Genomic DNA, 24033 nt, shown 5'->3' with positions numbered 1-24033 from the left:
TCGCCATATTCGAGTATAAGTAGCAAAGGTTGAGTTCTCAGACGGGGTAAGCCCGGTCACTTGTCGTGGCCCTAGGTTGGGTCGTGACAGAAACGTACTTGTTTGATCCTAAAGATATATTCTTTAATGTGTTCAATGTAAGGTTATTAAGCTTTCAAATAAATGAGTTTTCAAAGACTTATGAAAATTTTGACTACAAAGAGGTCCCGAACTTCAAACGTCCGTAACTTGTGCATACGAGCTCGGACGCCCCAAAACATAATATGTAAGTTCATAAGGCCTAACTCTCCCCTAACCCTCGTAGTCGGGCTCGGATGGGGTCGGCACCCGTCCGTGGGACCCGCATGACTCTTTATGATTTCCCCTAATGACCCTTAAGAAAAATTTTAGTATTATTTCCACCTTGACCTCGAGTATGGATTCCCAACTTATTGGGTAAGTTTATAATTATAATTTGTAAGCGTTTTAAATAAGGATTGTTACGCATATGACTCCCATATGTAATTGTGACTTCCAAAGCTTGTTGATTTGCCCCTGAATGGCATTTAAGAGGAAATTTGGTTGGATTATGACACTAATTTGTAAATAATGATTCGTTCTGAATAATTTACTAAATTTTTGGTAAATGTTTACGTTGCGTATGGTTTATGAGTTTTGTACATTGTATATGATTCCTACGATTCGCTCGTGCATATTATTGTTATTTCCTTCGCCGAGTCCGGGCCGCTTATGTTCGTGCGCACAATACGAAGTATGATGAGATTCCGAAGTATGATGAGCGTACGAAATATGATCTGATTCTGATATATGATATGACATGGTGTATGATGAGTTCTGATATGGTTCTGACATATGATATGATTCCGAGTTGTGGTATGATACGGAGGATATGTTCGGAGGATATACAAAACTTCCGAAGTATGATGAGTTGTGGCGCCCAAGGCAGGAGGGGCGACCACGTTCCGTCCGCCGGGTCCTATTACGGACCATATATGACATATGTTTTTGACATTCATGATTTATGTTTATAAAATAAGCATGCTGACATTCTGATCATTACATTTATTTTCTGAATTTCATACATGACTTCCGGTAAGTGATATGCATATAACGTATGTGTGTGATGATACGATGATACGATTATGATACGGTTTGGCTTATTGCCATGTGTTTATGCGACAAAACGGTTAAGAAGATAAATTATGATTTTCCGCTTTCCATACTTATTTCCTTAACCCTCATTCCGGTTTCGATTCCGTTACGTATTTCGCTTTACATACTCGACATATTTCGTCGACCCCTTTTCTTCGGGGGGGTGCGTTTCATGCCGCGCGTACAAGTACTCGTTTGAGTGAGCCGCCGGCCTAGGGTCCCCTGTTCAAAGGCTATCTCGAAGAGCTCCCTTATCCGAGCCCGTTTTGGTACGATCCTGTTATATTCGCGTATATTTGTTCGGGGTACGGCGGGGCCCCGTCCCGTCATATGACTTTGTTACTCGAGTAGAGGTCCGTAGACATGTACGTAGGTGTGTGCATACATCCGTACAGCTATATGTACGTATTGTATGTTTAGGCGGTCCATTCACCGCAGCCGGCCTTGTCGGCTCGCCTATATATGTGTATGTGGATATGTTGGCCCCGTGTGGCCTTTGTTGGTATTTTCGTGTGCGTGTAAATTTTGGTTAGTAAGAAAAACAGAGGAAACTCCGCCCATTTTTTTTTAAGCATTTGGGTTATTATTTTTGACTTATGGTACGTACGGGTGCCCAGTTCGGGTGCTAGTCACGGCCTACGGGGTTGGGTCGTGACATTCCCAGCCTATGTTAGAGCGGTTTGTGCCAAATCAGGACTCCAGGATAGGGCCATGGCAAGGTTCACATGCATCGGGATCTCAGGACCAGAGTGACTTATGATGGAAGGTATACGTACCGTTTTGATAAAAATATCTATACGCCCATGAGTGTGATCTTGAAATGTCATATGTTATATTGTGATGATAATTCGTAAAGCTTTGCCGGTAGGGCTAAAGAGAGAAAAGAGTAATGTTAAAGGGGGAGACTTAGATTGGATTTTCGGCTGAGTGATAGTTAAGACCGTGTTTATACTGCGACTGAATAGTAAAATAGGAGTGCTTGACTAGTAAGTCGACGGTATGTTTAGATAAAAGTTATGTTTTCCTTATAAAGGGATCACGGAAAGGATACGTATATGTGGTAGATTGATAGTTAAAGTTCATCTACGCAAATATAAGTAACGAATATTGGGAGTAATCAGTAAGATACAAATGGCTTATAAGCTAGAGGTGAAGTACAAGTAATGGAATGAGGAAAGAGTATGGAGTATAAGAATTACGGTGTTTAACGTCTATAATGATATGATATAAAGTTACGAGATTCTTACGAAGGTAATTACATTATTTTCGAGCCCGACAATGATTAATACGAATAGATAGGGTTAAAAAGGTAACGTATGATATTTGATGAGTTATAACGCGACAGAAGTAGTAAAGGCAAACAAGAAGGGCAAGATGGAAAAGTATCTCGGGAAACCCTACAGTTAGAGGGTTAAGGGACAGAGATATATGAAACGACCACAGATAAGATTAGCTAAGGCAGGAGGAATTAGAAATAGGAAAATATCATGGGAAGCTCTAGAACAAACATGAGGCAGAATGTTAATAAAGGACTAGTGAAAAGCCAAATGGAACACGGCAAGTAATGACAAGGAAAATATGAAGAGAAATAGTGACGACAAGACTCGAAGGCAAATTTGAATCGTGTGACGGCAAGTTGTGTAATTCTAAGAATTTACCTCGCTAGCCTACTGAACTAGTAAATTACTTAAAGGAGAAGTTTTCGCAAGCCGGACTTAATGGGGCAAATCGCCTTAAATCACTGGTAAGAAAGTGAAGTGACTATTTAAATACAACGTTAGCAAATATCTTAAGGCAAGTTCTAGACTTGGAGAGTTTTGACAGAAATTAGTAGCGTTATAATCATAAAAGTGGGCGATTGCATATAGACAGGCAACATGGGGATGACTGTGCTGAGTTAATCGAAGTTAGAGTTTTCACAAGGAAGCCACATACTACAAGATATATAAGTCTAGGGTATCAACCAGACATATGTCATCCCATACATATGGACAACATGAGAATTGCCTCAACAGAAAGAGCATATCTTGGAAAGGATTAAGTCGCCAAGAAAGAAGAATCATAATAGAATGTGAAGGTAGCAATTAGACCTATAAAAGAGCAAAATTCTAAAACGCTAGTGTTAATTACGCACCTAAAGAGGGGGAGATCGACGTAGTAGAATGTCTAGCAGAAGTGTGATCCGCTTGATGAGTACAAAAGGGAATATGGTAAGACTGCAAGCAAGCAAGGTAAGGATGCGTGACGATCTGGGAGAAGCACGTAAATACGGATGATGGATTGGTTAGAAGGAAACCAAGGGAGGAAAGTACAACTGAATCCTTTACTTAAATAAACGAGCATGGACCCAAGAGAACTATTATGATTGCGGGACAAGGATGAATTGATAAGGAAAGCAGAAACAAGCCAAAAAGAGACCTAGTTACAACTAGGCCAAGAACGATGAAAGTGTCGACAAGGTAGCAGAGTGGCGTATAAAGTTTGATTTCACGACGGCATAGCTACAACCCCTATAGAGTACATTCGTCGGATAAACCATCGGTTTACCACCCACCGGACACGTTAGCTAAGGAAAGAGAAGCAAAGGTGGTGTTGAAGTCGTACACGCAAAAATCCCTAAGACAGGTGAGAGCTAAGGCAGATAGAGACAGCCAAGAAAGAAGATCACTTAACGAGACACGCTGAGGAGAGCTAGAGAACTTACACCCCTTCACGATTATAACCACAATAACGTGAGCACCTCGTACATAAAGGACGACCATACAGTAAGTACGTCAAAATATTCAAAGCAGGGGAGCATTATTAGTTTAAATGGAGGAGATGCAATGATAAGGATAACAGTAACGTAAGTCGCCAAAAGTTATAAACTAGTACCCTTCAACATCGGAATAAGATTGAGGTCGTGAACGACACCCTAAGTATGGAGGAAGCTATGTCAAGTTAAGTTGTCACAAGTCCAAATTATTTAGCTTCGATGACGGTAGAAACCACGCAGATGACATTAGCACTACTACAAATCGGAACTTAAAGAGAGATCCGATAAGAAATGAAGCAACAACAAAGACTATGAAGCCGTGAAGATGATGATATAAAAATGATGCGGTACAGAATCTCTAACTAAGTATGTAATCTCTGCACAATTCTCCTAGTAAACGTACGGTACGAGTGTCATAAAGGGGCGGCAGGGATTAAGACGTGGTCAAACATTATTCAGTTTACGACTAACTTCCTAGGGTCAAGTAGCAGTTCAGCTGAATGTACTTATCAGATGGTTGCAAATGTGATGAGCACATATGGAAGGTATAAATCTTGAGAATAAATGAGATAGCTATTTATTGCTTGCGAAGGTCCACCTATCAGAAGGGTACTGCTTCAAAAAAAAAAAATATCCGACGACCCCGTATAGGGAGCAGCATAGGCATAAGTGAAACACTCCAAAGTCATTAAGGAAACCAGTCGTATGAAGAAATGCCTGTTGCTATCTTACATCGACAGATCCAAAATTTAAGAACAAGGATGAAGCCCTGTCGGCTGTAATGGGAAGCAATGACTCTGAGGAGATTAAATTGGGAGCAGAAGAATGAAATGAGGTTCACTACTCTTACCTAGTCCAAACCAAAGATACCGAGCGGACTAAGATACCACGAGAAATAGCTACAGCAGAATCAGCCCTATAAGGTAAACGACGGCTTATGAGGATTCTTCACATGACAACTGTGTGAAATTTGATATATGGGTACGATGCTTCTGTAACCCCGTGAGGCTTGTAGCTGGTATGGACTGTTTCAAGTTTGGATAGTGTCCATTTTGTAGGGGAAACTAGGCTGAAATTCCTATAAAAATCCTTAATGAGTTAGTCTCCCTGTAGACTTTTACATTCGAGGATAAATGTTCTTAAGGGGGGAGGATATTTGTCACACCCTAACCTTATTAGGGTGTGATGGGCACTCGACCCTTACCTAGGGCCGAGCGAACCCTCAGACTCTTACTGCATACAAAATCACTCCAGACTTTTTAAATCAAATAGGGTAAAATGCATAGCAAAATTTTTCAGAAATATTCTTTCTCGTAGCCTTCAAATCGAACAAATTTATAATCATACAAAATTCAATGCATAACACGGACCGACATATCGGCTGACGAAGCCGCTTACAGACCGACAACCAATACCCACGACGCCGTCTGCAAAGTCTCTAACATACATCCGGAAATCATAACAAACAAACTCGACTCGGCGGCAAAGACTCCGGAAAATGGAGCTTGCCATCTCCGCTGGAACATCTTCTATAATAACTTCAGCTCATCTGGGAGTACCTGCGTGGCATGAAACGCAGCCCCCGAAGACAGGGGGTTGATGTGGCGTGATTTTACGCCACAATCGATGCTTTTTGGCTATAAGTTTTACTTGTTTTTAAGCAAGTCTGTGTGATTTTACGTGCTTTTTAGCGGATTTCAGGTATTAAGTGGTTTGATGGCAAAAGTTGAAGAAGTGGAGAAAATAACTAAGTCACTGAGGAGACAGTTTGACGGAGGCACTAGACGGGCCGTAGAACTTTATACGGTCCGTCAAATGAACCGTATAACGGTCACAGTGAGCAGAGATAGACAAGCCACTCCTGCGAAACATTTATACGGACCGTAGAAGATTTGACGGTCCGTCAAAATGGATCGTAAAACGGCTGAAGAAATTCTTGACGGATGAAGAAAGCAATTTGACGGTCCGTATAACTATTTTACGGACCGTATAATGGATCGGAGACTGAACCCGACGGGCAATTGTGTCTTTTCACTTCTTACGATTCAATGACCTATAAATACCTGATTTTAGGTTTCCTGCAGAGATATTCATTACAGAATTCAGTTTTCTTTTCCCTTAGTATTAGCACTCATATTTTTGAAGTCTTTTGGGAGATTACAAACAATTAGAACTCAATTCTCTTCAATTCCATACAATCAATTGTAAGCATTATGTTTTCTATTACCGCTTATTGTTCTTCTCCTTCTATGAGTAGCTAATTTTCCTTACTAGGGTTGTGAACCCAAATTGATGGGTGTTTTGTGAATGGGCTGTGATTGATATACACATAATGGATTATTTGGGTTTGTTTATTCTTCAATATTCATTCATAATTAATGGTTGCAAACATTGATTAACGCCATAAACCTTGACTAATTTGGGAAAATAATTAGGGTTGGTAAGAATAAACAACAAGAACTCAAAGCTTTAAACTTTGTTTAATAAATTCACTTAGGAATAAGAAGAATTTACTTGGCATGTGTAATCATTCTTCATAGTTACTTTCTTATATTTGGGAAAATCAAAGAAAGAAATAATCTTTATCTATTGGGAAATAGTAGAGATTCATATAGGGATTAAGTGCATTCATAAAATGATCCATTAGAAGTATATCAAGAGCTATGCCCATGATCATACACTTTATCTAACGGGGACACAACCTTAGTTTCTTTTACCATAAACTTCCACCAAATCAATAGACTAGCAATTAGTTATAAAAACAAAAACCAACCTTTGCCAAAACTTATCGGATTAAGATATTAGACCTAAAATTTAGCATCTACGATTTTAGTAAACTTTTCACACCATATTCCCTGTGGGATTCGACCCCAACCTTGTTGGGTTACTATATTTGACAACGTCCGCGTTATACCATTAATAGGTGTAATTTGAGCGTTACTAAATAGTGTTTGCTTTATTGAAGTCTTTTGCTTATTCCATCACACCTTGTTTTCTACTCTGTGTAAACCAGGTGAGTATGAATCAGAATCAGCAAAATCAACGTGCTGGTAACCAGGGGAATCGGTTGATCAATCCGGCAGATGAGTCAGATGATGAGAATGTGTTTGCTGAGCTTGTTCCAGATGAGGATTATGCATCTGCTATTGTTCAGCCTCGAGTTGCAGCAGCGTCGGTGAAAATTGATTCCTCTCTATATCAGTTATTGAAGCTTGAGGGGTATTTTCGGAACTCTCTCAAAATGACCCTCAACTTCATTTGCAGAATTTTGTGGATGTGTGTGCTAATCACATCCAGAACAATGTTCCACAAGATGCTATTCGGTTGAGGTTATTCAAATATTCCTTGGCTGGAGAGGCAAGAACATGGTTCGAGAAGCTGCCCAGAAATTCGATCACTACATGGGCAGAAATGGTGGCTGCGTTTCTCACAAAATGGTACCCTCCTAGCAAGAAGGCTGAAATTCGGGACAAGATTTATGAATTCAAGCAGCGACAGGGGGAACAATTATATGAAGCATGGGAGCGATTCAAGGATTATTTGCGAAGAGCCCAAATCATGGTTTTCGGAGAACATATTAATGGAGAAGTTCTACCGAGGGTTGGATCCGGTGTCGCGATCGGTTGCGAATAATGCGGTGAGGGTTGTTTTATGAACAAGTCTTATCGACGGGTGACCACCATACTTAGCAAGCTGACAACTCATAATCAGGCTTGGCACTCAAACAATTCTGATCCAGAATATAGTGAAGGAGAATCAAGATACTCAGCAAACCTTGGCAGAGCTTGCAACAAATATTTCCTTGCTGACGAAGAAGTTTGATGAATCTCAAATCAAAAAGGTAAATGTTTGTGAGGATGATGCCGGTCTACCAAAAGGGATGTACCATGCTCAACACTACAAGAAAAAGGTTTATCTGCGACCAATATTTAGGGACGAGTTAATAATTTCGTCTCTAAAAGTACATTTATTGGGACGAGATTTTATTTCGGTCCTTAATTCTATATTTTATTGCGAAGGTACTAAATCTAGTCCCAAAAGAATTTAGTAACCGGTCCCAAAATTATAATTGATGAGCTTTGAGTAGGAAGATGCCACCAAATATAATATTAAAATATTAAAAGGCTACTATTTTCCAAAAAAGCGGCGCTAAAACAGTGTACTAAAATAAAAACTTAGGTTTTCAGCAAAAAATAAGGCGCCAAAAGTAAGAGAAAACGTAGTATACACTGAAATAAAACATTCTAAAAGTTAAATTAAACTCTCTGTCTTCTCAAAACAGAGGTGGTCACAATTCTCGTACCATAGTCTCTACACATCGTATCCATCATCTGCTCAGCCATAGATCTACCAATAGATTTCTTAATTCCTCAGATTCTTCTCTTATTCATCAAAAAACCTCTCAAGGTACTATTGCTGCTTCTCAATCTTTGTTTTTTTCTATAATTTTTGATATCTCTTCTGTTATTTCTGTGTTTAGAATCAAAAAGATAAAAACTCAAATCTTTTGATTCTATTTTAGTGTTTTGTATATGCACCAAGTTGGATTTTTGAGCTTATTCTTTTGGGTATGTGTTTATGATATGAAAGACCTTTTATTTCTATTTAAGAACTCAATCTTGTGATTACGTTTCAATGTTTTGTATATGCACCAAGTCAAATTTTTTAGCTTATTCTTTTGGATCTGTGTTTTGTATATGCACCAAGTCAAATTTTTTAGCTTATTCTTTTGGATCTGTGTTTATGATCTGAAAAACCTTCTATTTCTATCTAAGAAACCTTCTCTTTTGATTCTGTTTCAATGTTTGGTATATGCACCAAGTTGAACTTTTGAGCTTATTCTTTTGGGTTTGTATTTATGATCTGAAAAACCTTCTATTTCTATTTAAAAACTCAATCTTTATTTCGTTTTAGTATAAGCTGAGTTGGATTTGTGGTCTTATTTTGGTTGTATGAATGTCTTTTTGTTTAGTTTCCGGTAATTTGTGTTGTATGTGTTATGGGTATGTGTTTAGGATTAGAAAGGCCATGTTGAGATTTGCCAAGGCAAATAGGGACTAGTCTTGTTACTTTCGGCTAAATACATTTATACCTCATAGCCCATCTAGTCTCTATTGTCATTTGTATTTAGCACTCCCGGAAAATAATAGCATCTGAGAAGATTGCAATACTCTTTTTTTGTGTTTAACTCTTCCACTCTCAATAGGAAAAAATTGAAATAGTTATGGAACCCATGTTTTGAAGCAAGGTCTAACCAAATATATGTGAATTTAACTTTTATGGACAAACTTTTATAAATGTCTACCTCCATAATGAGTATCCGTAAAAGTGAAGATCTCAAATAAGTTAGCTCTAACATAAATTACAAAACCATTAGTTCTTAAAGTGAAAGGTACAATTTGTAACTTGGAACAGCTTGAATAATCACAACTATTTGAAGGAATTCAAGGGTAGGAAGTCAACTGCTACTAATAGCTCTAATCAGTAGAACACCAAAGTTAAAAAAGATTTTTTTTTTCCTTTCTTGCATTTTATATGTTATTGAAGAATTTTCAGTTACATGAATTGCATCTGCAACAAGTTGCAAAGCAACGTGATTTCTTTCCACAACCTCCATATGATTACTATCGGATGGTGATCAAGATTATTTCCCTCCCCATCGCCGATGCCTCTTTTTGATTTTTACGCACTTGAGCCGTAGTGTTCTCCACGGTTTTTCAATCTTCTCGGCAGCTGGTGCACTAACCTCCTATGCCCCGTCTTTTTTCCCGAAAGAACCGCTAAATTATCATTCAACCTTCCCAAGACTGTCCTCCACCACCGGCACCACCGCAAAGATCAACATTCTCCGATTCTTCAACCCGCAAATTTCCATATTCCCCACCGCATTAACTTGCAAAATTCCCTCTTCATCGGAAAACCCGCCGTGCGTTTGCATCAATAGCATTTTTCCCATTATTTCCATCGAAATTTTATCTTGTGTAAATGGCAAATCTAACCGTAAATCACCCATTCTTTTGCATGCAAGTTTCCTCCCTTATTCTCAATCCTAACATCCGTAATCACCTTAGGATCTTCATGAAAGACTCTCGCACCTATATTCTCATCATTTAACACCACCACATCATCCCCATCCTCTACCAACGCTGCATAAGGATTAGCAATAGGATTTTCATTCGATTTCAGTAGCGCGATAGTTTTATTATTCCCCATCTCTTTAATTGCTTTTGAGTATCTCCATTGCCTTTTTTATTCTTCTTCCCCTGCCGTGTATGCCATTGACCATCATCCTTAATGGTAGTAACGAAACCACTAGATAGAACCTTAAGAACTTCATCATTAGCTTTTTGGTCCTTTGTTAGGATTAGAATTTTCCTTCTTTTCATTATTGTCGACTTTACCTTGCTTTTTTTTCATTGTTCTTGCTAGCGCTTGCCTTTCCTTTCCTTGTCGCCCATTTTCATTGTTTTCTTTGGCTGGAAAAAGCTCAGGATGCATCTTCCAACAATTATCAACATCGTGCCCTTGAATGCAACACTTGTTACAATACTTCGGCATATAATCGTATTGAATTTTAACCAAACGCGAATTAATTTCATCCTTTCCATCTTCATCCTTAACAACCACAACATCAATTTTCACTCGCGAAGGATGATCCTCTAACAAATTTATTTCCACCTTTACACGAGCACAACTCGACCTAGTCTTGTTTTTTGTTGCCACATCGACTGTTAATGGCACACCCCATCGCTTTAACGCCAAAGAAAACATTACTTCTTCAACAAAAAAATTTGGCGCTAAGGTAGGAAAAGATATCCACGCAATGGCAATGCTTGTTTCTTGATCTGGAGTAAACCACGGATCCCACTTCAAAGCTCGCATCGGATAAAACACATTCTTATCTTTAAAATAAATTGAAGGCTTGGACATGAGTGTAACGTAATCTTCCAACAAGTTACACCTAATAAGAAAGTGACGATTACAAAGAAAACCAATTATAGGTTCTCACTTAAGTTCACACTGCTTCGAAATGGCCGTACGTAAAGCGTTAAGATCATTCCAACCATTGGTAAACTCTCTCAAATGTGCAAAATCCAAATGCTATCAACCTCTTAGTGGAATGAACACCAAGTGTTAATACCACCACAAAAAGAATGATAACAAATAGATTATTCAAGACCTTATAATGCGGTTAAAAACTAGTTTATGCAAACCAACAAACCAATTCTTCCTTTTGTGCCAATCTTGTATTAGAATAAATATTAATTTTAAAAATAATGTTCTGGAGTTTGGACATATAGCCGATGTAACATGTAAACCACTGTTTTGCTACTCAAAGTCAAGGGTAGTGTTATTGTCACGACCCAACCCCGTAAGCGTGACTTCGAACCCACCCGTACATACCAAAAGCCAAAAATAGAAACTCAATTATTTAGAAAAATTTGAGCGAAACCAAAATTAACTCGCACGCGAAAATACCAACAAAGGCCACACAGGGCCACCATATTCATATACATATATATAGGCGAGCCGACAAGGTACGCCGCGGTGGATAAATCGCCCATACATATAATACATACACGCCATATGGCCATAACCCACATACATGTCCACAGCCTCTAAACGAAAACATATGACGGGACAGGGCCCCGTCGTACCCCTGAATAATAACCTATATGTGTATCAAAGAAAATATATACCAAAATATGTGAGCTCCGGAAGAAGGAGCACTCCCAGAAAGCAGGATAGATGGCCCGAGGATCTCTCAAACCGAACGGTACATTCGCAGCCCCCGAAGAAAGGGGTCGATTTTATGTCTTGAATATGTAAAGTACGAACACAATAAATAGGATCATAACCAAGCTAGACCGCATCGAAATAAGTACGAGAACTTAGAAATCAAAACTTACCCATGAGTTATATCACGTATATCCATATCATATCATCAAGTCATTATGCACATATAACGTACCCGGCCCTCCGGGGAGGGACTCGGTGAGTAAAGTCATGTGAACATCATGTATAGTAGTCATTAAGCATGTAATCATAATGCCATTCCAGCCGAGGGGACAAGTAGGATTATCAAATGCCATCCCGGCCGCCATCCCCATACCATCACACCATCGATCATCATATATGTACTATATAGCGTACCCGGCCCTCTAGTGAGGGACTCGGTGAACAATGCAATGAGATTGCACGATTACATAAGGCCTTAACTCGGATAAAGCTTACGAGAAGCGGTGAGAAAACCATATGCAATACCAAACATACAATATTTTGTAGAGACTCGATCATCATAACTTGGATGATAGACCTTATAGCAAACATTTGGTAACAACCCGAATTCTTTCGGAGATCGAAAGTTTTGTATAATCTTCCTAAAGTAGTTACAAATCCCAAAATAGGTCATATGATTCAAATAAATAATTATATCGTTAATCTTTAGGAGTTGGAAAGGTAGTTTAAAATATCTCTTAATTTTTAATTCAAAAGTAGTTCAAGCGGATTAATAAGAAATAATATTGGGACAAAGTGGGCCTACCTCAGTCAAATGAGGTGGCGTACATAAATTACATATATTGAACTTCATAACGTCAATCATAAAGATTCTAAGGTATTCGGATTTCACTTACACAAGTCCTAGAGGTTCAGACAATCTTTCTAACTGTTTGCACAATTTTCACTTCAATTCTACTGAATGAAAATGGGCTGTTTTTGGACGTAATTTCCGAGGAGTAGAGTCGCCCTCTAGGCTCGTATCAAAGCCTATCATACCTAGGACATGCCAAGAAAAGAATAGGTAAAGCTTTACATACCTTATATGCCCCTTACGCCTTTCCAAATTCACTTCCCGTTTCGCCAAAAATCTGCAAATGGTCACATTGACCTTTATTCATGAGACTTACAATTTCCAAGCTTAACCAATATTGTTCTATAATAATTTGGGCAGCATCTCCCCTATACATATAGCATCCCCGAGATTCAACTCGGCTCAAATATCAACAACCAAACCAACAACAATACCAATAACATCAACAATTTAATCGAAACGCATTTTAACAAATATTGTCTACCTTTCTATATATAATCTAACTTCACACTTTCAAATCAATATCATTATTCTCATATTCATTTGCTAATCAAGATCACTCCAACACAATCCGAAATCATTTCATATCATTTTACAAAATGTTCACAAAATATACGAAACATACAAATTCTCCACCAAGACCATAATTCATCCGAAACTTCTAATCTTCAACGTACATATTCATAACATATTTCCATATTCCATTTCATCAATAACAATAATCATATTTGCATATATTTATATATCATATAATATGTCATAACCTTCTACATTCCATTTCCATGCCAACCTAAACCATTTTTCCTTCCTTTACACTATAAGGATTACAACGACACAACTAACATATTCAACAAAATTAATTCATTCCCATTTCTTCATTTTGCACCACACGGCCAACACTCCATTTTCACTTCAACCAAATTCATTCAACTTCCATTTTCCAAAATAAAGTCCATCACCACTACCACTAGAACATAACGTAAAATTCAACTCATCACATGCATACAACAATATACACATACACGGCCACCTATATATATACACACCCATCTTGCAAACTTCCATATTTCCATAGTTTCTACTCATTGCTATATACTACAACACAAACAAACGTTCATAACATAATAAAAAGGGATGAATTCTTACCTTTTTCTCCTTGGTTCTTCACTTGTCTAAAGTATGAGATTGAGAAAACTAATGCTTAATCTTCCAAAACAACTATACCAAGTTGTAGAGAGGCCTTGAATTAGTGAGAATACAACAAGAAAATAATTTTTGGAACAAGATTTTTGAGGGCAAATTTTTCCTATGGTCAGCCGAATAGGCTCTTATTTTTGCTCTTCTTGTTTAGTTTTTCTCCTTCTCTTGTTTCTCTTGAATCTTCTAATAGATAAAGACCCCTTATATTAATTCCTCACATGATGAATTATATTGGGCTTGGATCATTTTCTCTTATTTTGCATGGCCATGGCCGGCCACCCCATTTGGGTTGGGCCTTGATTTCCATCCAATTTTTTTTGAGCCCAATGACTTATGGATCACATTTTATAATTCCCGAAACTAATTTTCGGAATTCCAATTTGCCCTAGCCTATATATATATATATATTATATTCCTATATATTATTTCCACTTTTCCCGAATACGCAAAAATACGGGATATAACAGTTATGTAATGAGATGAATATATTGGTGTAGTTTATCAATGTTAGTGATTTTCATTTTTCTTTGTTCTTTCTTCACGTATTAGTTTGAGAGTAGAGTAGCGTCTTGAACTATGAGGAGAAGTTAGTTTATGAGCCAAGCAATGTGAAATATACACTTACCGGTGTATTCATAGATATTTTTCTTCCATATAACGAAAGAGAAATATGGGTGTGTGTACTTAAGAAAAAAGAAATAGCGAGAGAACATGAATCTACATGTTAAGTATTCGATTAATGATCTCACATTACCTACAAAGAAGCGCCTTTAAGGATAGATGTGTACGAAATTTACACTTTTGATGTAAATGTAGCTTAATAGATAGTTTGAACCAATATGTGGTTTCCTTGGATATGCTAGTTATGTTTTATGGGACACACTTTTAGCTAAGGCATTACTAAAAGTTTCCCTTGAAAAGTTAAAAAAATATATATATATGCTTGCCTTAATTTTAGTTGTGTTAACTAAAAGTTTTTAGTTGTGTTTAAGTAAAAGTCCGCTCGGAGGGCGGACTTTTAGTTGTGTTTAAGTAAAAGTCCGCCGAAGGGGGCGGACTTTTGCCTTATATATATATATATATATATATATATATATATATATATATATATATATATATATATATATATATATTTTCAAGGTAAACTTTTAGTTATGCCTTAACTAAAAAGTATGCCCCAAAGACATAACTAAAAGTATGCCCATAATGCTAAAGTTTTTCTTAAGGCATAACTTAAACTTTGCCTTATAAGGGTCTATGCATTAAGGAAAAGTTCTTGCCTTATGGGGCATAATTTTGTTATGCCTTAACTAAATTAAGAAAGGCATAACTAAACTATGTCTTAGGAAAAATTCTGCCTTATGGGGCAGACTTTTAGTTATGCCGGATCCGGCATAACTTTAGCTTTTCCTTAAAGATTGTATGCCGGATCCGGCATACTCTCCCCCAGTCCTGCCTTGCGAAATTATTTTTTTATTTTATGCTTGAGCGGGGGTTCGAACCCAGAACTTTATGTATTTGCCCACCTTTTCAAGCGAAGGGCACAACTTAAAGACCACAAATATGAGGGCAAAATTTAAAGACCACAAATTTGAGGGGCAAAATTTAAAGACCACCCCAAAAGAAGGGCGATCCGCGCAAAAATGATTTTGCGAGTTAACTCCGGGCCTTGTCCTCGTTACTACTATTAAAAATATATTTATTTTACATTTGAAAAGGCTTCAACTAAATCCATTTTGTGATTAGTCTCGAATTAAGAAAGGTTTTAGAAAGAGTTACTTTTAAGAGCAATGTGTTGGTGTGTTGATAAAAAATTGAGATGCAAAGGTTCTATTAAGAATTAATTTGAACAGTGCAGTAGTTTGAGAGTTTTTGTTTCTGAAATGCCATTTTTTTTTCGGATTATGTGCTCCTAACAAAGGCGATCCATGATTTTAAAGACTATATTTGAACTTGATATAAACATATATATATTTTACTGTTAATTTTTTCAAAAAAAATGTGCATAAATGTTTTTTTCGATGAATATGTGTAGATCTTTAACGGCGATTTCGCTTTCTATGCACAAAGTACTTTTCTTTTATTTGCTGAAATGTGTCCAAAGTCAAAATAAAAGTATATATTTGTTTCCCGTTTTCAAGCTCTTTTATGGCCCCGATCTTAAGTAATTTTTTTTTGGTAGACTCATGAGCTTATAAAACTTTGCCAACTACTTTTTTGGTACATAATATTAAGAAGTCAACAATAAGCCAATATTATGTTGGACAAAATGTTCGGGCACACATCATGTAGTTGTATAAGCCTGTTCGTAACAACAAGTGCTAGCGAAAAGATTTTCATTTTTTTCTTTGCAATATATATATATATATACACATAACAAAGAATACAAGGAAGGGAAATTCTTACTCGAGGAGTCCAAAATTTTTAAAGACTTCAACGGACTTTCTAGGCTCTTTGTTTATTATTTATATATGTTAACGGTATCATATTCTAGGATAAATTTGAGAGTGTTTTGATTATTGTAGGATAAATTTGAGAGTGTTGACATGAATGATCATCGTGATCATGTCTTGGAATGGATGAAAGAGTTATGGAACAAATGGAGAGGATACTTGCATGCAACCTATGTGAAGAATAAGCCAATCCAACAAGCTCTTAAGAATTTTCCAAAGGGAGTAGACAAGAAAGATTGGGAGTGGTTAGTAAAAGAACATTTTACTTCGAAAGTTTTCGTGTATGCCTAGTGATTTGCGGTCTATTTCGCCAAACCATCTGCAAAGATGATTCCCCTCCCTTGCACCGTATATCTTTTTTCCACTATACTTGGAAAATAACTTATGTATACTGTTTTATTTTATGTAAATCAATTATTATTACTAATATTACATTTAAGCTTAACTATTTCACAAATATAGGCAAGAAGCAACGAGAATTCGGCAAATCGAGCTAAGTTGAAGATGCCTCATCATATTGGTAGCAAGCCTATTCGAGAGGTTATTTATCAAAAGGTATTATCATAAAATCTATATTTTCCTAAAGGAAATATTTATGAGATGTTACTTGACATGTTTTCTTTTGATGTAAAGGGCGGGAAATATGGCAATCCACTAGATTTGGGGACTATTTTCTTTGAGACTCGTAAGAAAGATAACAAGCTTGTTGAACCCGAAGCAATTGAAAAACATGTATGTTTGGTACATTGAACATGTAAATTACTTGAAAGTATTATAGTTCGATAGAAAATCTTCTTTTATATGTTTTGTAGGCTCAGATCAAAGAAATGGTTCAATCGGAGCCCTCTCTATCTAGTATAGAGATTGTAGAAAAATGTTGTGGACCTCAAACTCGTAGCCATGTATTTGGATTTGGGGGTGGAGTAAAGGCAAAAGACTTGAAAGGTGGAACTTCTTCAAAGGCTGAATTATTGTCTGCGCTACGTTCGACTCAAGAGGAAAACAAATCCTTGAATGAGACAAACAAGTCCTTGAATGATCGCTTGTCTGCCTTAGAAGATGAGATGAAAGAAATTAAGAAAATGAAAGAATTATTTGCTGCTCAACGATCATTTGTCCTGCATACGACATCGCCCGTTTCATCCGAATGACCACTGATTTTGTCTGCTAACCAAGTTAGTAATACTACACTCGACTTTTGATTTTATTTGTTGATTTGCGTATAGCCAATTTCTATCTTACACTGATTCTAGTAGTCGCTTGACTTACGTATGGTGTTTTCTAGAAAGTTATGAGCCTACTCTAATTGATGTTTTGGGCGGAGAATCCAAAATGTACTTCTCAAAAATAGAAAAGAAAAGGAGGGAAAAATCTAGTTAGTGGAATTATTGGAACGTATTCCTGAAAAGTCATTTTTTTTTTGGGGGAATTAGTGGAATTCTCAAATGCTGCCGTCATCATCTCCTTGTTATGCCTATGTTGTGTCAAATCATTTCTTATTGGAATAGGATCGGTAACACCAACATTATCCATAATTTATCCATATGAAATCGAATTGCAAGACATCATCTCAAATTCTCGCAAAGTTGTTGTGAAACCTTATCTTCTTTTTTAGCCTCCACCGTATTTTTGTAAAATCGCGTACGCATATCTTATAACCAAACCTGCACACTTAAAAAACCAGTAAAAGCTTGTTGATTTTCTAGTTTCATTTGTTTCCATCTGCACCATAGTTCCAGTGAGTGCTATATCATTTCCTCTCTCAGTAGGATCAGTAGCTTGTGGCATTAGATCTAATTTGAAACAGACTTGTACCAAATACTTTCCTAGATAAATAAGACCATTGATTACAATTGCAACAGTATTCCTTGATCTTCTGGTACATGTGATCCCCGCAAAACTGTCACCATGCAACCAAGCCACCAGCACATCAGCATTCCTTGTGCATGTGGTGGCATTTAGCTTCAAGCCATCAGTATCTCTAACTGATTCTACCTCATTTCCTGTGAAGGGATCAGTGAACCAAGTGATAGAGTCTCCTGATGTCAATAACCAACAGCTCCATTTTCACCGTGTCTGTGAGTATAGGATCATCAATACACCAACCAACCAATATCCTTTTAAGCCATACGGTAGCAACCAAGCACACCGAGGTTCTCACTGCGGCGTTATAGCTATGCACAAACCGCACTATACCATGCTCTATAAATTCGAGTTCACGATGGTTGTAGAAATCAAGCAAGCGTTATGTACCAACTCTTATACCACCAAACCATCCGGATCGGCCCATTATTACCAATCACCAGGTTCTCCACCCAAAACAGTTGCAAATGATTGTTTCCATCAATATGCATGTTCCTACCAAGCTTTTCCCACCTAAAAACCATATTTCCTATTTTGCCCCTGATCATGAAAAAAATCAGCCTTGACGAACCAAACCATCGGTGCTTCACACAATACATTTGTAAATGATTGTAACAATCATTATGCATCATCCCACAGACTTTTCCCACCAAAAAACCATATTTCCCATTTTGCCCCTCATCATGAAAAAATCGGCCTTGTCCTATTGCCTCACGTCGGTGAAATGATGAATTCTTCCATGGTGGAACCAACAATGATTTCCATCAAGCCAAAGAATATACGTCTTGTCCCATTGCCTCTTGTCACTGTAAAATCCAACTGTTGCACCTTTAATTTTGATGTCCTTCCTAGTTGTTCAAAACCATGTGACTAAGTGATGTCCCAAGTTTGTTCCTTTGATGCATCATTCAGCCATGTTAAGAATTCATATCTGCATAAAAACTAGTAAAGTAACCAAACTACATAGTATGGCATATAAACTACATGATGCTTCCATCTTTTAATCTCAATCTCTGCTGTATTTGTAAGCCATGTTTGACCACTACATTTTCCATATGTTGTCATTCCCTCGAGGGAATGAGCACTAGGTGCTAATACCACCCATTGAGAATGATTCAAAGAATTGATCATGTGTGTTTTGCACCCGCACAACAAAAAACCAATAACATCACAAAAAAAAAAAAAAAAACCTTTGCTGCCTGAAGTGCAGCACCTGTTTCCTGCCAAAAACTAAATATTTTGTGTTTCAGGATAATTTCTGCATAAATGTAGTGTAACCATCCTAAAGCCCAGCTGCTAGTCTGCACCCTTTCAGCCTGTGTTTCTCTTTTTGATGAAAAACCATAAATTCCCATATCACTTCCTCTAACTGTAGGATTAATGGGAAGAGAACCAGCTTCAAATATGGAGCACACCTACACCACATCATTTCCTAGATAAATAGAATCAACGGTAGTAGTTGTATATTCAAAATTAAAGCAATCACGCACCAAGCCAATAGTACAGTCATGTTTCCAATTTCCTAGTTTCCTGCAGAAATTCCATGCTGAACTTGTTGAATATATATCTGAATTCTTTGGTTTCCTTGTATTCCTTTATGATGCCAGTTCCAGTCTTCGCCAACATGAAGGTGCAACCTACAGTTTTTAGACATCCTACAGGTCTAGTGAAAACGATCTACCTTGCATATACAACACCTGCAAAAAAAGAACACATAGTTAGTAAAAATTAGCACGATGTTCTCCTCCCATAGGACTCGAACATGATGATAAATAATCCTCCTTTTCTCCATACCAGTTGAAATTTTTGCAAAGTACGAATAAAAAGGCTAGTCGTACTTCTAACCAAAATTTCAAACAAGTGCTTTGAAGAGCTTGTCTTAAGAATATTCTACTTCACCACCGGTGCTAGCAACTTCCAATATTCCAACCCTATTGTGTCTTTATATAACCATACAATTCTTGTCTCCAGTAAAACATATTCTCTTCGCAAATTCTTCGTTTGGTATTCTCCTTGTCAGTATAAGAGAGTTTACTTTGGAAGTTTAAAAGGAACATATATTGCTTTTAAGAAGAGTCTTTTCTTTGTACAAGAGACTTAACATCTACGGTTATGTAAAAAATTTAGTTGGGAACATATATTAGTTGGGAACATATTCTAGCGAGCATGTTTCTCTTTAAATGGGAAACGACGCCTTAAGTTCAAACACTTCCATTATGCTTGACACGATTATTATTTGAGTTGCGTTTTGATTAATGTGTCCCAAAGTTTTTCTAATTAATTTTTTTTTTATACTCCTATGAGCTCGATGATTTTGTTGGATAACACCTAATGAATTTAGATTGCTTTTGGGGTAAGCGGTACAACCACTACTAGTGTAACATTTACATATATTATCTCTCCATACCAGTTGAAATTTTTGCAGTAGTACAGTAACAAAGGCTAGCTGTACTTCTAACCAAAATTTCAAACAACTGCTTTGAAGAGCTTACTGTATAATATTCTCTTCACCACCAATGCTAGTAGCTTCCAATATTCCAACCCTATTGTTTTTTCTTTTTTGTCTATATATTAACCATACAATTCTTGTCTCCAACTCTTCAGCCTATTCTCTGCAAATTCTTGATTTGGTATTCTCCTTGTTGTATAAGAGAGTTTCTTGGAAGTTTAAAAGAAACATATATTCTTCTTTGCCAAGAAGAAGAGTGTCTTGTTGTACAAGAGACTTAACATCAATAGTTTATGTAAAAAATTTAGTTGGGAACATATTCTAGCAGTAGCATGTTTCTCTTTAAATGGGAAATGACTCCTTAAGTTCAAACACTTCCATTATGCTTGACACGCTTATTATTTTAGTTGCGTTTTGGTTAATGCGTCCCGAACTTTTTCTAATTAAATTTTTTTATACTCTTGCGGGCTCGATGATTTTCTTTGGATAACACCTAATGAATTTAGATTGCTTTGGGGTAAGCGGTATAACCACTACTAGTGTAACATTTACATATATTAATTATCTTACTAATAGTTATTCGGTCTTTTCAAATTTTGTACTTACGGGTTTTGAAGATCAAAGTTACAAGTCAAGATGCATTATTTTGCTAGAAATATTATGTACAACTCAATATAATAGTCTAGCTCGGGGTGTTAGCAATGTCTTTTTGTTAAGGTGTCATGCAAATATTGAAACTAACATCATGGGATGTTAACCATTTTATTGTAATTAATAACTAGCTCTTTTCCTCTCTCTCTATATATATAAGCTTTTTATATGTACTTTTTTCAATATCCATTTGATATTTATTGATAAAAATAACTTTTTTGGATATCGAGCTTTAGGGACCACTCGTGATGAATAAAATACCAGAAATATGCTTGTTAAAATTAGTACAATAATTTCAAATAAAGACCAGAAATGCTCGTCTCTAAAGATAATCTAGGACCAGTAACGGTTGGTCGCTAAAAAGGTTTCACGACCAAAAAATATTTATTTTCCATGATATTAATCATCCATTAGGGACGAGATATGTAGTCTCTAAAAAGCAATAACGACGAGATATAAACACCGTCCCAAAAACTTTTAACGACCGGATTTTTAAACCGGTCCGCTATTGGCCTTTAGCGGCGGAGGCTATTACGACGGGTGGCGACCAGAATTTTCCCGTCGTAATTGACCTTTTTGGGACCAGATTTGAATTTTTAGGGACTAGATTTCCCTTCCCTAAAGGCCATTTTTCTTGTAGTGCAAGATGGTCCGTTCCTTGATGGGCCACCTATGCAGGTTGAAGATGCTAATTATGTTAATAACTCTCAAGGGGGTTATCTGAGACAGAATTACCAGGGTGGCTATCAGAATCAGAACCAATGGAGACCTCAGCAAGGTCAGGGTGCCTACAACAACTCTGGGAACTACAACAATAACTATGGTGGTGCGAACCAAGGGGGCTACAACAACAGCAACAATTTTGGGAACAAGAGTTCCAATCCTTATATACCACCGAAAGGGCAGTCATCAGAGCAGGGTAGTTCAAAAGTTGAATCAATGCTTGAGAAGATTCTGGCTAATCAATCGAAGTCTGAAAGGACTTTATCTGGGCTGACAGAAACAGTGGGTTCCCATACAGCAGCCATTCAGAAGCTTGAGTCACAGATGAGAGATATTTCTAGAGAGCAGCACCCTCCTAGAAAGGGAGGCCTTCCGAGTGACACTATTCCAAATCCAAAGAATGGCGGAGGCGGTGTAGACAAGGTGTTTGCCATCACTACTAGGAGTGGCAAAACAATCCGAAGGGCCGATGAGAAAGTGATTGATCTTGAGCCAATGATGGGATGAGGTGCAGTCTGAAGCACCCATTGTTGTTGATGAGAATGCTACTGACAAGAAGGTTGCTGATATTCCGGAGATTGCAAGACCAGCTGAAAACACGAGCAAGCAGCCTGTGAAAGGGGCCCTCCGCCCCTTGACTCAGCTTTTCAAATCCACACCACCTTTTCCTCAAAGGTTGGTGAAAAAGAAGGAAGATGCTAAGTTCGAGAAATTTCATGATCGAGTGAAGTTATCTCTTAATTTTCCCTTCTTGGATGCTTTACAAGGAGATGCCGGCTTTGCTAAATTTGTGAAGGATTTGTCGACCAAGAAGAAAACGGTTCAACATGAAACAAGTAAGTTTGACTCACACCGTGAGTTCCATCATCTCAACTACTACCGTTCGTGAAGGGAGATCTGGGCGTTCACCATCCCTTGTTCTATTGGGCACCATGATTTTGCTCGCGCTTTGTGTGATAATGGGGCGAGTATTAATTTGATGCCCTTGCTATATACAAACAATCGGGGGTGGGGATGCCAAGGCCGACTACTATGAGATTACGGATGGCCGATAGGTCTATCAAGAGACACTGTCAGGGTGGTTGATGATGTATTTGTGCGGGTTGGTGATTTTATGTTGCCGCCGATTTTGTAATTCTTGACCGTGTTGTTGATAGGACATTCTTATTATTCGGGGAGACCTTTCCTTGCTACGGGGAGAGCTCGGGATTCGGAAAAAAAAATGAAATCAAGTTCCGAGTCAACGATGAAGAAGTGACATTTCAGGCCAGCAAAGGGATGAAGTTACCAAGTGCTTACGAAAGCATTTCGGTAATTGATTCGGTTGACATTATTGATGAAGCAGTGGAGTTCAAGATGGAAGAAGAAAGTTTGGGTGAAGCTCTAGCGGTATTCTCGTTAATTTTGATGTCAAGATATGGAAGGTTATGTGGAGACAAGAATTCACTTGTTGGGTTGGGATCATATTCTTACCAACCAAAGAAGCCGAATCTTGATCCGGAAAATAGAATGACGCCTCCAAAGAAAGCCTTCTATCATTGAGCCACCTAAATTGGAGCTTAAGCAGCTTCCCTCACATCTGAAGTATGAGTTCCTGGGCCCGGAAAATACATTGCCAGTGATAGTGTCAGCACTACTGACTAAGGAACAGGGTGTACAGCTTTTGGAGGTATTAAGGGAGTACAGGCGTGCTCTTGGGTGGACCATAGCTGACATTCGGGGTATTCCATCTGGGATCTGTGAGCACAAAATTCAGTTGGAGGAAGATAGTAAACCAAGTGTAGAGCATCGGGCGGCCGAACGAGAACATGCAAGAGGTAGTCAAGAAGGAAATCATCAAGTGGTTAGATGCTGGAGTGGTTTACCCGATCGCTGATAGTAAATGGGTGAGCCCGGTCCAATGTGTTCCTAAAAAGGGCGGCATCACTGTGGTGCCAAATGCAAAGAATGAGTTGATCCCAACGAGAACTGTGACCGGGTGGAGAGTGTGCATGGACTATCGGAAGCTCAACTCAGCCACATGCAAGGACCATTTCCCCATGCCTTTTATTGATCAGATGCTTGATAGGCTAGCGGGGCGTTCCTATTATTGTTTCCTTGATGGTTATTCGGGCTACAATCAGATAAATATTGCTTTAGAGGACCAAGAGAAAACTACTTTTACATGTCCTTATGGGACATTTGCATTTAGCAG

At 37.8% G+C, this 24033-nt stretch overlaps 2 protein-coding genes and 1 non-coding gene across 3 annotated transcripts in view; 1 reads left to right on the top strand and 2 right to left on the bottom strand.

The window, feature by feature from the left end:
* The window catches only part of LOC132048952 (uncharacterized), a gene marked incomplete at its 5' end in the record, with an annotated part of 45417 nt that extends 21591 nt beyond the window's left edge, over positions 1-23826 (bottom strand). Inside the window, one exon of the mRNA XM_059439633.1 lies at positions 23822-23826. Within this exon, the coding sequence (XP_059295616.1) occupies positions 23822-23826 (5 nt within the window). The remainder of the gene's footprint in view (positions 1-23821) is intronic.
* Positions 7368-7472, bottom strand: LOC132051301 (small nucleolar RNA R71). Its single transcript, XR_009413673.1, has one exon. It is a non-coding gene; the product is annotated as a small nucleolar RNA R71 (small nucleolar RNA).
* Positions 16577-17363, top strand: LOC132051150 (uncharacterized). Its single transcript, XM_059442421.1, has 3 exons — positions 16577-16708; positions 16787-16885; positions 16972-17363. Exons 1-3 carry the CDS (start codon positions 16658-16660, stop codon positions 17302-17304), a joined length of 483 nt encoding a protein of 160 aa, XP_059298404.1. The 5' UTR covers positions 16577-16657; the 3' UTR covers positions 17305-17363.
* Positions 23827-24033: the final 207 nt, after the last annotated feature.

Source organism: Lycium ferocissimum, chromosome 3, assembly GCF_029784015.1.
Source record: "Lycium ferocissimum isolate CSIRO_LF1 chromosome 3, AGI_CSIRO_Lferr_CH_V1, whole genome shotgun sequence".
NCBI lineage: Eukaryota > Viridiplantae > Streptophyta > Magnoliopsida > Solanales > Solanaceae > Lycium > Lycium ferocissimum.
Note: the sequence above shows the minus strand (reverse complement) of the source record. Positions and strands in the feature narration are given on the sequence as shown.

What these genes read in the sequence shown, in the direction of transcription:
- LOC132051150 (XM_059442421.1), top strand. Translation starts at nt 16,658, where the DNA reads ATGCCTCATCATATTGGTAGCAAGCCTATTCGAGAGGTTATTTATCAA. An exon ending in GAGAGGTTATTTATCAAAAG is followed by an intron (nt 16,709 to 16,786) that starts GTATTATCATAA and finishes TTTGATGTAAAG; the next exon opens with GGCGGGAAATATGGCAATCC. An exon ending in CCGAAGCAATTGAAAAACAT is followed by an intron (nt 16,886 to 16,971) that starts GTATGTTTGGTA and finishes TTGTAGGCTCAG; the next exon opens with ATCAAAGAAATGGTTCAATC.